Source organism: Octodon degus, unplaced genomic scaffold (genome assembly GCF_000260255.1).
Source record: "Octodon degus isolate 3935 unplaced genomic scaffold, OctDeg1.0 scaffold00213, whole genome shotgun sequence".
Lineage (NCBI taxonomy): Eukaryota > Metazoa > Chordata > Mammalia > Rodentia > Octodontidae > Octodon > Octodon degus.
This window is the reverse complement of record NW_004524789.1, coordinates 1,217,912-1,232,061: the sequence shown is the minus strand read 5'-3', so window position 1 is coordinate 1,232,061 and position 14,150 is coordinate 1,217,912. Positions and strand designations below refer to the sequence as shown.

The 14,150-nt window shown below is 43.5% G+C and overlaps 1 protein-coding gene across 1 annotated transcript in view; it reads left to right on the top strand.

Moving 5' to 3' along the window:
• Nucleotides 1–14,150, top strand: part of Met (MET proto-oncogene, receptor tyrosine kinase) — an 83,358-nt gene that overhangs the window by 57,204 nt on the left and 12,004 nt on the right. The window contains exons 11-15 of the mRNA XM_004644868.2: nt 1,497–1,643; nt 3,482–3,638; nt 3,815–3,955; nt 8,544–8,774; nt 10,642–10,722. Of these exons, the coding sequence (XP_004644925.1) occupies nt 1,497–1,643; nt 3,482–3,638; nt 3,815–3,955; nt 8,544–8,774; nt 10,642–10,722 (757 nt within the window). The remainder of the gene's footprint in view (nt 1–1,496; nt 1,644–3,481; nt 3,639–3,814; nt 3,956–8,543; nt 8,775–10,641; nt 10,723–14,150) is intronic.

Sequence of the window (14,150 nt, the reverse complement as noted above, 5' to 3'; positions counted from 1 at the left end):
TCTGTCATTCTCTGAATTCCCTCCAGTACGTTAGTACGGTCCCTCGCCCTCCTCAGACCTCCCCAACAAGTTGTCACTTGAAGCCCCAAGGTGACCTGTTAGATTTATGTGCATTTCTGCTGGATTGCCCTGCGTGGCTGGCCTGGATGAGTGGACTGCTCAGGCTGCCTCAGACTTCGCATCAGGATACTGTCTGTCTGGGCTCTTCGGATCTCAGCGTCCAGCTTCATGCTGTGAGAACCATCTTCTTTTGGGTCCTTTTCCTAGAATAGTATCTGACCTACCTACAAATCTTTGGTGATTCATTTGATATTCTATATGCAAAAGCAGTTTGCTAAATATTAACGATTATACAAAATAAAATAGCAAGCCTGTCATTATTGCCAACTGCTCTTTGTTCATAAGGAATAGAGTTAAAGTTTTTGATAGCTCTCTTCTGAAAGTAATGGCTTATTAGATAACTGTACCTGGAAAGAGTAGATGCGGGAAATTATACTCAGGCTTGTACTTCTTCCTCAAGGCTCAAGATTGGTTTCTTCAACAAAAGCCCAATATTTTTAAATTCCTGATAACTTCAGTTAACTAAATATGTCAGGTTGAGTAAATTTTTAAAAATCTTCCTGTAACTATATACTTACTTGAATTTTGGTCTTTTTTTTTTTTTTAATGTATTTGGTATAGGCTCTCACTATGTAGCTCCGACTCATAGTGATCCTCCTGTTTTCAGCCTTCCCAGCACTGGGATTACAGGCATGTACCACCACAGCCCATCTCGGCAGCTGGTTCAGCATGCCTGGCACGGGGCTGGCGCAGCATGTGGTGCCAGGGATCAAACCCTGGGCCTTGTGTGATTGAACTCAAGCCCTTGTGCTTTCCAGGGAAGCGCTTATTCTACTGAGCCATCTCCCCAGCCCCTTAATTGTACTCTTACATTGCAATGAAGAACATGGGTTATCTTAAGGGAATTTCTTTGAAAAAGGGTTCTTTTAGGTACAGGACTTAGACGTACAAGTGCAAAACACTGCCCGACTCCAGCAGAAGAGGAATGCCCTGGCACAGGGAAAGTGCACCAGCCCCTGGAGCGTGGGACCCGAGCATGAGGGTTTTGCTGCTCTCAGTCGGATGCTAGAAGGGGCCAAGGCCGTTGGGCAGTGTTAGGCGGTGCGACGACGGAATCTCTAGCCTGCGTCCCTTTTGCCTCTGAAGACAGTAACAAGCTGATTATGGCTAAGACATCATTCAGTGTAAGATACAACTAATATTTTTTTTCTCTAAAATTCAATTTGATGCAAAAGCTCTGTTCTGACATTCCCAGTCAGTGCCCCGAAATGCTCACGCTTCCCTCCAGCCATCCCAGCTCCCAGGAAAACAAGCACCGTGAACCTCGTGCCTTGGCAGACAACCACAGCCTGCTTGCAGCAGGTTTGTGCTCCTTCGGGTTGTGAGCATTCTTGAAAATCTGTGAAGTGTTAACGGCCTCTCTTTTTTCCTTCCAGGGAGATGACATTGACCCTGAAGCAGTCAAAGGTGATGTGTTGAAAGTTGGAAATAAGAGCTGTGAGAACGTAGAGTCTCATGCCGAAGCTGTTTTCTGTACGGTCCCCAGTGACCTGCTGAAATTGAACAGCGAGCTAAATATAGAGGTGGGGTTCCTGCATTCCTCTCCTGATGTAAATAAGGATGCCGGTGTAATTATGTCACTCGCAGGCTTAAAATAAATCATTAAAGCTCATTTGTGCCTTGGCTGTGGCTCATCAGCCAGCCTCAACTCTTAGTTGCTATGCAAGGTTTTTGTCACACTGGCTCCTTCCCCAGCCTGCGGAGGGAGGGCAGGTCTCAGAAGCTCTTTCTACCATGCTGGCTCTCAGCCCTGTCGCTCTCCTGCCCAACTTTACTGTAATGCTCAGAAAAAAGAAGGACAGATCTAAGGGTGTCCCCTGCACCTGTCACACCCCAGGAGGCCAGAGCCAGCGCACTTCTGCCCACTGCAGGGGCCACACACTTGGGGCCCTATAAATGAAAGGCCTGTGCACTGCGCAGAGTGAAGTAAGGTTGCACTGCTGACTGCAGCTTCTTCCATGTAGACAGCTCAGTCAGGTAACCTAAAACCAGGATAATTTTTTTCTTTCTTTTTTTGTTTTGAATGTATTTGGTACAGAGTCTCACCACCCAGCTCAACTTGCAAGGATCCTCCTGTTTTCAGCCTCCCAGCACTGGGATTACAAGTATGGGCCACCATGCCCAGTCTCTGTAGCTCAGTGTGCCTGGGAGCGGGGCCGATGCAGCAGGTGATGCCAGGGATCGAACCCTGGTCTCTGCACTTGTCTAAGCAGGCGCTTAGTCCACTGAGCTATCTGGCCAGACCTTTTTCATTGTTTTTAACAGCTTCATAGTGATGTGACTCACCTGTCATACAATTTATCCATTTAGAGTAAACAGTTAAGTGGTTTGGTGTATTACATCATTAACTTTAAATTGTGGTAAAATATGTGTAACGTAAAATCTGTTATTTTAGCCATTTTGAATGTACAGTGCAATGGCATGTACTGTCTTCAGGGTAATCATCCACTGTCTGATTCCAAAAACAGAAGCTCTGGACCCACTGAGCACACCTTCAGCACTGCCCGCTCTCCATCAGCCCCTAGTAACCTCCGAGCTACTTTCTGTCTCTGGATTTGCCTGTTCTAGAAACTTCACCTAAGTGGAGTCTGACAGTATTTGTCCCGTCATGTCTGACTCACCGAGCCCGAGGTTTCAAGGCCCTCCATGTATGGCCATGTGTTACTCCTTTGTTCCTTTTTGTGGTTAAATAATATTTCGTTGTGTATATTCCATGATTTGTTTATCCAAGGATAAGTGGTATTCAAAGGGTTCCTGAAGTCTTTGAGAATAATTTATGAAATGAACACACGCAAAGAGATTAGAAAATGTGAGACTAAATCATGAAGTCAGAGTTGGAATTTCAGAGTGACTGTAAAGCTGTTATGAAATGCTGAAGTAGACCTAGAAGGGGCCTCAGAGACTTCTTCTGCATATCAGAAGAGAAGTAAAAATATTCTGAGACTTTATCGTCCCATTATGATATGATAATTTGCTTCTGCCACCCACTCCATTCTAATGGGACAGAGCTAATTTCTTGCTGTTTACTCATATTGATATGGTACTTTTCATATTATACTATAATTATTTGTGTACACCTCCCTTAATATACATCAGTTCCTCAAGATCAGAGACTTTTTCTTAGCTTTTTGTCCCCAGTACCTAGTTACAAATATAAACTAATCCATGCTGTAGAAGTACTTTGGGACTCAGCATTCCCTAGGTATCTGAGCATGGAAGCAGGATTGAAGAATCCTTATTCCACTTCCATGAGGGTAACAACCAGGTGGGATTTGACAGCCAGAGAAATTGGGATTCCACCTGGACAGAATATTTTATATTGATCATGGCCAAACCCTAACTCTTCTTGTCCTTTTTACAGTGGAAGCAAGCAGTCTCTTCAACGGTCCTTGGAAAAGTAATAGTCCAACCAGATCAGAATTTCACAGGATTGATTATTAGCGTTGTCTCAATATCTGTAATACTTTTAGTATTACTTGGGCTTTTCCTGTGGCTGAAAAAGAGAAAGCAAATTAAAGGTACATTTATTACATTATTTGTTTTAAGAATTATCCTAAGACTGCAGTCATTACAGTTCAGCCTTGTCATAGATCTTGTGTGCTGTCTTGTAGGTAAGTCATAAACCCCGTGAGTTACCATTAGGCCGCGCTCGGACTGGCAGCCAAGTCTTAACAAGCTCTTCCTCTTTTTTAAGATCTGGGCAGTGACTTAGTTCGCTACGATGCGAGAGTGCACACTCCTCATTTGGACAGGCTTGTAAGTGCCCGAAGTGTAAGTCCAACTACAGAAATGGTTTCGAACGAATCTGTAGACTACCGAGCTACTTTTCCAGAAGGTATGCTTTGGTTTATTGTTGTAGAAGTCACTATACATATACTTCTATGGCTTGTGATGTTGTTGTTTTGCTTTTGCCTATATATATATATTTTATTTATTTATTTATTTTTGGCAGAACTGGGGATTGAGCTCAGGCCCTTGTACTTGCCAGGGAAGCGCTTATTCCACCGAGCCATCTCCCCGGCCCCTGCCTTTATATTTTTATAAAAGTAAAAAAGCACTTCTGTCAAAGGAGTATTTAACCTGACACAGAATTACATGACTTTTATTTTTATTTTTCATTTTTTGGCTTTAAAGAGCAAAAAGATAATAAAACAGGTTAGTAGGAAGGTCAGAGTAGTTGATACATTAGTTGTTACAATAGTTGATCCATTTGGAGATTTTGAAACAGGTTAGTAGGACAGTTGCAATGTATCAACTATGGCTCTTATTTTTAAATGAACCCATATATATTTTCTAATTTTAGAATCTGTGAACTCTCATTTCACAAAAAAGCTAATTTTAAAATAACTTAAGCAGTGGTAACCAGAACATGATGCTAAGAAATTACAAACTCTTGGGCTGGTGGAATAGCTCAGCAGATTAAGCGCCTACTTAGGCAAGTGCAAGGACCGGGGTTCAATCCCCAGCACTGCATGCTGCGCTGGCCCCACCCCCATGCACGCTGAGCTGGCCACCAAGACCGGGCGTGGTAGTGCATACCTGTAATCCCAGCACTGCGGAGGCTGAAAACAGGGAGATCACTACAAGTCCGAGCTGCATAGTGAGACCCTGTACCAAATAACATAAAAAAATGTTTAAAAAAAAATTATGAACTCTTTAACAGCTCCAAGAGTTAAGTTACAAAACAAATTTTGTTTGAATATCAGTTGAAACTGCTGCAGTCCCTGAATCCCAGACATTTGAATTGTACCATTAGTAATGTTTTCATGCATTCCCAGGAAGTGTGGCTTTTTACCTGCCACATTTTAGGAACTGAATACATTTTGAGTCGTGTCCAAGAATAACGTTCAATCACGCTGTCCAACAAGGAGAGGCCCACACCATCTGCCTTGCAAAACATGAGGCCTCTAAGAATGGCCAGGGTAGCCAGAACAGTTCGCATTGTTTTATTTTAAAATTTCCTGGTCAAAGCAAAGTGTCTGTCTTGTACCAACACCGTTATCTTTAGAAGTTCCAGGACATGAGTCAAGCGCCTGGAGTTCCCTGGGTTCATATTCACCAGGAGACAAATAACGTGAGTCACAGACTGTTGCAGGCCCTGGGAAGTTAAAGCGTACTCATGTGCACAAGGCTGAGCGTGGTGGAGTTTCACATGGTAACTTTTTTGCAAAAACACTTTTTTTAAAAGAGCATAAAAACTTAAGAGAATTTTAAAAAGCAGTAAAAAGATACAGAACTCCAAAACAAGATGATAGGAAATTAACAGTGGTTGTGATATTGCGTAGTGTTGTCTTCAAAGTACTTGTTCAGATTACTGGATGCAGGCATGCAAAATTGATCAAACAAGAGCTGACTGTTCCTTTCAATAAACCGATAGACATTAGTAATACAATTATCTTGGCTATCATATATATATATATATATATATTTTTTTTTTTCCATTCCTTCTTTCTTTTCTCCTGTCCCGCAATCCCAGTTTTTCTTTCCATTTGAGATGTGATATTTTTATACAATGGCATGTTATTCAGCTATAAAGAAAGATAAACTTGAGGCTTTTATAGGTAAATGGATACAACTAGAGACCACACTCATAAGTGAAATAAATCAGAACCACCTGTGCAAACATCTTATTCTCTCCCTAGTGTAAGAAACTGAAAGAGTAAATAAAATCTGAAAGGTACAATAGATATTGTAAAAGGGAAAAGAAATTGCTCAAATACGTATTACTTTTTTTTTGCCACTTGATGACACTTACTTTTTTGAAATTACATAATCTCTGTAGAGATATGCATGGTAAACACTTTTTTCTCACCTGACTGACTGCTCACCTTTAGAAATCCAGTCTTTAACAATAGGACAAACCCTAGTTTATAGATTTTAAATTTATCTAGTTAGTATGAAATAATTAGAATTCACAGAACTTTAAAAAAAGTGGGCTGGGGAGATAGTTCAGCGGCATAAGCGCCTGCCTCACAAGCACAGGGTCCTGAGTTTGATCCCTGGTACCACATTCTGTGCCAGCTCCAGCACCCTGGGCACCCAGTGCCAGCCCCTGAAACCAGGAGTGGTGGTGCATGCCTATAATCCCAGTGCTGGGGAGGCTGAGACAGGAGGATCACTGCAAATCCGAGCTGCGTAGTGAGGCCCTGTATCAAAAAAATGAATAAATCTTTTGTAACCTTCCGAACTTCCTGCTCAGCAAAATTCTGTCATCATTGCTAAGAACACGGAGCTCCTTCCCCTGTGCACTGTGAACCTTTCTTGGAAACATGAAAAAGTAAATACTGGCAAAAGAGGACCATTTATAGAGAAGATGGAAGAGAGTGCACAGCTCACAGCTGCAGAGCTTTTCTTTGCCGTTAGTGGGCTAGCCTGAGAGTCTTGTTTGTTTGTTTGTTTTTTAATGTATTTTAGTACAAGGTCTACAGGGTTTCACTCCACAGATCGGACTCGTAGTGATCCTCCTATTTTCAGCCTCCGAAGAGCGGGGATTACAGGTGCGCACCACCACACCCAGTCTTGATCTCTGTCTCAGTGTGCCCTGGAGGCAGGGCTGGCACAGCATGCCGGGGATGGAATCCTGGTCCCTGTGTCTGCCTAAGCAGGTGCTTTAGTCCACTGAGCTATCTGGCTGGCCCCTAGCCTTGAGAGTCTTTAGAAGACCCAGAATTCTCTGTGGTGCTCCACAGGGTTACACAGTGCTGGTCTAGATTGGTGTCTGCACATCTGCTCTTAGCTAAAGGGTCACTGGAAGTTCCCTGCCAGAGGACTTTTGTCCAGGATCTCACTGCAGATTTCCCGTGGTCCCCACAGCCCTAAGGATTTACAACCCTGATCCCTCAGAGCGAAGGGTTAGAAAACGAAGGTGGAGGCAGGGGTTTAGAGAGCCTTACTGGCCTTTCCAGCTCCCCAAGAAAGGCTCAGAGAACCGCCCTCCTTGGGGCCTAAGGAGCAGGCCCCTGAGTGGACCTCCCCTTTCCCCTGCCCACCCAGCGTTTCAGATGCTCCCTAGCATTCTCCAGCCTCCCTTGGACGTTGTGTCTGGCTTATTTCCAGCTAGTGATGCCTGTGCCCATAGGTGCCCCACAGACTTTTCTGGAACCACTGTTGAGCTTCCCTGGCCGAGTATTTATTATTAACCAACTTCCACCACAGAAAATTCCACATGTGCTTAAATGGGATTAGAAAATAGCATCAGCTTTTGCCTCCCAAGTTCGGATTCTCTTGTTTATTTACATACAGAGAACATCACCTGTTGGTGCCCATAGGCATCTGCACAGCCACTGCATGTGACATGAAGGGTGTGCACCTCCACCTCCTAGTCCCCTAGCTGGGAAACGGCGACTCGCTTCTTCTCCCAAGAACGCCTTGCCTGAAGCTCTCCCAAAGCCTTCACTGTAAAGATCAGCTTGCTAGCAGCTCCTGTCCAATTGCAGTAATAAATTCTTGGCCTCAGCTAGGTAGTGGGGTGGTGCACAAGCCCAGGGCCAGGCTGCCTCTCTGAAAGACCGTAACACTAAATCGACAGCAGGACCAGAAGGTGGAGGATTATCACTAACATGGGAAGCTTTTAAGTTTATGAAAATGTCACCACCATGCATTTCTAGTTATATATAATTATATGTCTGGACTGAGCATCTCTGACCTGAAAACCTAAAATCTCAAATGCTCCAAGATCAAAATTTTATGATCGCTGGTATGATGCTCAAAAGTTTTGGCTTTTGGGAACATTTCAGACCACAGGTACTCGACCAGTGAATTCCCCACAGCTGTCCCCAAATCTAAGGAAACCGGAAATAGAGCGCTTCTGATTCCAGGCACTTTACAGAAGGGTAGTCAGTCTGTATATAATAATATATAATTTAATATTTATTTTGCCTTGGTTGGGATTTCTTACAGATTTCCACACAACTACTCATTTGTTAATAAACATGTCTCTCAAAAGGGATCTTTTTCATTTTCTTACCTTTAAGCTGAATTTTTGGAGACCAACTTGCTGCTTCTCATTCTTAAAGATATAACATATTCAAAAATAAACTTCAACATGATTTTTTGCTGTTAATGAAAAGAAAAATGTCCTTGGGAATGAAAGCAAATAGCTTTCAAAGTCAACACTTAGTCTACATAAAAGAAAATCATAGGGGGCCGGGGAGATGACTTCAATCCCTGGTTCTGCCAAAAGTAGGGGAAAAAAAAGAAAAAGAAAATCATAAACATTTGATAAAATAAGCCAGTATTGTTTCCCGACTTACTCCACCATTTTTATCAGAGGCGATTCTTAGCCTTATTCAATGTTATAACCACCATTTGTTTAATTTTAATTTTGTTCCTCACTGATGTGATAATTCAGCTTGCTGCCCTTTGGCTTCTCCATCAGGTGAGATTTCACTATTGTGTTCTTGTAACTCTGCTTTATGTTGCAGACCAGTTTCCTAACTCATCTCAGAACGGGTCGTGCAGACAAGCTCAGTATCCTCTGACGGACCTGTCCCCCATCCTAAATAGCGGAGACTCGGATATGTCCAGTCCACTGCTACAACATACAGTCCACATTGACCTCAGCGCTCTCAACCCAGAGCTGGTCCAAGCAGTGCAGCACGTAGTGATCGGGCCCAGCAGCCTGATTGTGCACTTCAATGAAGTCATAGGGCGAGGTAAGTGTTTCCACTCCGCTTTGTGTTAAACACGGTTTTCCAGTGCACATTTTATCTTCTGCCTTTGCAGATTAGGAACTGAGACAGTGGTGGGGCAGCTGATGAGTGCCCTTGTTTCTGGTCTGCAGAAACGCATCCCTGCAGGCCAGATCCCAGGGACTTGGCCTGTGCGGGGAGGCAGCTGGAGAACTTCCCAGATGTGTTAGGAATAAACAGTATGTCCTCTCCTTCTCTGTGTTTCTCATGCTAGCAACTGTAGCTCCTTGGACTGAGCCATTGACTTCCTCTTTAAAATCATTCCTTCCAGTTCCATGATTTCACGCCTGTCGCCCTCCAGCCGTTCTTTACCTTGAGAACAGTGACCAGCTCCATGAAGTCCTGGTTTATAGCAGCTTGTACACTGCTGGACAGCATCAGAAGACAGGGACTTTATAGCATTCCCCCAGCCTCGGGCAGCATACATCATCTGCACAGCGCACTCCAATTTCTCTGTACAAAGAGGAATGAGTATTTGTAACAAGCTCACCCGAGCAGCAGTAACAGCTAGTATGAACAGTATCCAGAGACGTCTTAGCAGGAAAAGAAAGCAACCGGAAGCCAGGAAGTGGACCTCGATCTCTTCTTTTTTCTTTTTCTGAAATGCTTTTGAACCTGATGCTGAATGGTCTATGATCTGTTTTACACTATATGTACTACAAGCATTTGTAGGGACATCTGCCACTGTCACATAAGAGAAACTGACAGGGCTGCCTGCCTTACGTGGACACGAGGCTTCTCCTTTTCCTGTAGTGGCTTCACACACACCGAGTTTAATCCTGAGTATGCTGCCCTGTCCCGAAGAGCTGGTCATTGTCCACAAACATGTTTCTGTGACTTATATCCCAGTAATAAATCGCTCTATTATCAGCCTGTAAATCCAAGTAATTGTGCTAATTTTAGAGCATGTAGCCTCATAATTGAGTTCTATTTCTACCCATTGTAAAATTAGAGGGACTTTTAATTATGAAAGGTGCTGAAATGGCAGTTCTTTCTCTGTTGAAGAAATACTCATCAACAGCCTATAAATATTATCTGCGATTTGCTTTTATGGTTTTCTCCGGGAAAATAGAAGCAACTCAAGAGCAAGGGTTTCAACTCTTTGTATTATGAGAGGGCAGATTAATCCCTGACACTCACAGAGTAGGCGCTCAGGACATTGTGGCTGGGTAGACAAATCAATCAGTGAATGACTTACAGAGCTATCAGGCTTTTGACACCTCAGGAAAAATTACTGCCCCTGGATGAAAGGCTCCCCTTGGGCAAATGATGTGCTTAAAGCTGGAGGGACATGCATGCGGTGAGTCAGAGTGAATTGCCTCTCTGGGGCAACTGCCTTTCAGTGTCTGCCAGCCTGGCTTACGTATTAACTGGTGACCAATGGGGGACTCCTTAGCCTATAATACTACTCTAATTATTAAGGGTAACATTAATACTTCATTTTTATTTACCGGAACATAGGAAGCTTATATTACATTTCTTCCAGTGGATGAAATGTTTTCATATTTTAAAAATATTTGATCCTTAAAAATAATAAATTTCTTTTATGCAGAATATTGAGCCTATTTTCAGAGGCTCTGCTATCATTGAATATTGTATTATGTAAACTTTTAGTAACAGTAACATCACCTATGGTTTTTGCCATATATAAATAACCATATCGCTTATAACCTAGAGACATATCACATTTACAAACACCCATACCATCGATGAGGTGTCGTTACAGGATCAAAACAGTGCACTGCTTGTGCTGTGGAGATCGTGAAGGCCTTAGTAACTGTTGCATAATTAAATATCATGCAGAGCTGACCCAGTTTCCTTCCTCCTGTAGGACATTTTGGCTGTGTCTACCATGGGGCTTTGCTGGACAGTGACGGCAGGAAAACCCACTGTGCTGTGAAATCCTTGAACAGTAAGTTGCTTCCTCCTAAGTTACTCAGCAGAGGAGGGCAGTTCTGTGGTCTGCAAACTCATGAAAGCTTACAAGAAAATGTTGATTCATACTGTCCCTTGTGGAAAAAATCAGCTACTGTTGAACTTCCGGATCCAAATCTGACATTTGTTTGATCTAGGGAAAGTCTTATTGGACTAGATTCTTATCAAAATTATCCCTCTGAGAGCAGCCCTCAGAGCCCTCCTTATTAGGGGTGTAGGAGGAGTGAGGCTCGTGGATGACCTGAGTATCGTTTAGTTGCGCTGGGCTTATGGTATTTGTTTTACAAGTGACATTCATGGAAACTACTGGAAGCACGTTGGCCCATACGATAATAATGACTCATTTGACCCTGAGGCATCACTGTAATTATATTTTAACCACAAGTTCCATTAAAATGATAAAAAATTAAATAAGACAAATAAGAGAGAAATGTGCTGGCAGAAAATTGAAATGTTATAAGCCTGGTAAGACCTCATTTATCCGCGTGTTTGAGGAATGAGTGGTCTGTATGTCTGAACTTTCTAAAGAAGCAAAACTTGCCCTCTTTTAATTCTGGAACATTTCTTAAAATTTTAGCTATTATTTATAAAATTTTTAAAGGGCCAGCTAGATAGCTGAGGGGTCGAAAGTACCTACTTAGGCAAGCTTAGGCAAGCGCAGGGACAGCGGTTTGATCCCCAGCACCGCCCCCAAGGCAGGTGGAGCCAGCCACAGACAAAAAAATCTTTTAAAGATGAAGTTCATACTCTGTGAAACGGAATGCTTCCACATAGAAACCAACTCCTTACTGATGACGCAGAGCCATAATTGTAACCATAAATTGCTGTGTTATACAGCGCGGTCTGTTCCACATACTAAGATGTCTCTGGCTCCACCTTTGTTGACAGAGCTCCCAGGCTTCCTTTTTCCTACTGAGCTCCCAGGCTTCCTTTTTCCTATTTTCAGGTCTAACTTTCTCTTTCTTTATTCACATGTTAGTGATACATTTATTGCAGAGACTGGAACACATCCGGGTCTCACTTTAGTCCCCTTCGCTTCCCTTTTCCTCTCTTCCCTGTAATCCCCCTCATCCTCAGATCCCTTTCCCATCTCCACAAAATCTGTCTTCCAGCTTCTTGTTGTTTTTGACTTTGCTCTTTCAATGATTTATTCTTTGGGTTTCTCATAATAGAAGCCATAGAGGGCCGGCCAGATGGCTCAGCAGATTAAAGCACCTGCTTAGGCAGACACAGACCGGGATTTGCTCCCCGGAGTGCTGTGCCAGCCCAGGCCCGCCCTCCCGGGGAAGAGGCACACTGAGCTGGGGATTGAGATTGGGTGTGGTGGTGCATGCCTGTAATCCCAGTGCTTGGGAGGCTGAAAACAGGAGAATCACTACAAGTCCAATCTATGTAGTGAGCCCCTGCAGACCCTGTACTAAATACAAAAAAAAAGAAGGAGAAAGAGACAGAAGCCATACAATAGCTTCCTGTGTCTAATTTTTTTCCTTAGCTTTATGGTCTAAACATGTATGCATAAGCCTGGGGGATAGCTCAGCACCATAAGTGCATTTCTGGAAAGTACAAGGTCCCGAGTTCCATCCCTGATGCCAAAAAAAATTTCTTTTAAAATAAAGGTGCAGAACTGGTGAGATTGCTCAGCAGACTAAGCATCTGCTTTGGCAAGTGCAGGGACCAGGGTTTAATCCCCAGCACCACATGCTGCACCAGCACTGCCCCAGGGCACTCTGAGCCAGCCACTGAGACTTGGCGTGGTAAAGCACCTGTGTAATCCCAGCACTGGGAAGGCTAAAAGCAGGAGGTCACCATAAATCCGAGCTGTGTAGTGAGACCCTGTAACAACCAAAAAGATAATAATAAAAGTGCGTTCATTTTCCAATCAGTAACTCAAATCCATCCTTTTTATGGCTGAGTAGTACTCCATTATATGTATACAACCTCTTTTTTAATCCAGTCCCATCAGCTTACAGGCATATAGGTCACTCTCAAGATTTAGCTGTTGTGCTGCTGTAAAGAATGGGTTTCTGTATATCACCACAGTCTGATGCCTTTAGCTCTCTCAGGAAGATACTGAGGAAAGAGTCCAGGGGAATGTTAAGTTTTAGTTCTATGAGGAATCTCTGTACTGATTTTCCTGTAGTGCTTGTACTAGGTTATATTGCCACCAGCAATGTTTCTGTCTATATTTTTCAACGTGGAATAGCCAGTCATAGTGCAGATTTCTATGAGAATTAATGGGCTTTAAATGCATGGTGCAAGGTTTCCCTGCAAGACATGTGCTACTGCCAGAACTAGGTCAGCCTCTTTAACTATAAACCTCTATGCTGAGTGCCGTTCTAGGTGGTTAGTTGGAGTGGAAGAGTCTGATCACAAAATACAGGGCAATCTACATGGAAAAGAACAGCACACTGTGACGGACTGCGTGTGGTGGTCAGTAAATTTGCCTCAGGAGAGAGTTGTACTCAGAAGAGTCCTCACGTCAGGAAACCTTTGTGCTTTGCTGTGTGTGTTGGGTTCTGTTCAGTGCATATTGACTGTGGGGATCTTCACCAGGCCTCAGAATGTATTTCGTTTGTGAAAGAATATCAGCACCATCCTGGGCACCAAATACGGTCTAGTGAAATTAATAAGTTAATGTTGCTAACTCTTCACTAACGCTAACTGGTACTGACCCCTCATTGTGTCACTCTGGAAATGATTAGAAACTACTATATTTAAATGTATCTACTTGTACACCATGTGCTGATAGGTCTTCAAATTCTCTCAGCCTGAGAATCAGGCAGTTGAGCCCCGCACCATTTTGGTGATGTTGACTGAGACACGGCCACTTACTGTCTGTCTGTCTGTCTGTCTGTCTGTACATTGCTTCTTTCATGGTTCTGCAGCAGAGTCTGGCATTTTCCTAGAGACCATGTGGCCCACAAAACCAGAAGCTATCTAGTCTCTGGCCCATTGTAGATTTGCCAGCTTGTGTCTCCACACTTTCCATGGAGCTTCTCTATATGAGACAGACGGAGAGTCTGCTTGAGCACCTGCTCACCAGCAGGATCTTGCAGAAGCAGCGCAGGTGGAGTGTGAAGGCGCAGGGTGACACTGTGGGGGCCCGGGAGGCCATGCCTCGGGTGTGGCGCCTGGGCACACGCTGAGTACTCTGAACTCTAAGGGAGAGTGAGGGGCCTCGCAAGCAAAAGCACTTCCTGGACCTTTCCTCCCGTCCTTGCTTCTCCTTTCTCCCCTGCTAGAGTTTCATAGAAGTAGGCCATAAAAGCTGTAGCCACTTTCTTCCAAAGCCAGCTATAACATCTAGAACTATTACTGTAACTGTCCTTCTGTTTGGAAGCTGAGCATAAAAAAATTATTTTTATTTTTTAAAGAGAGTACAGGGGTTCAATCCCCAGAGTGCCA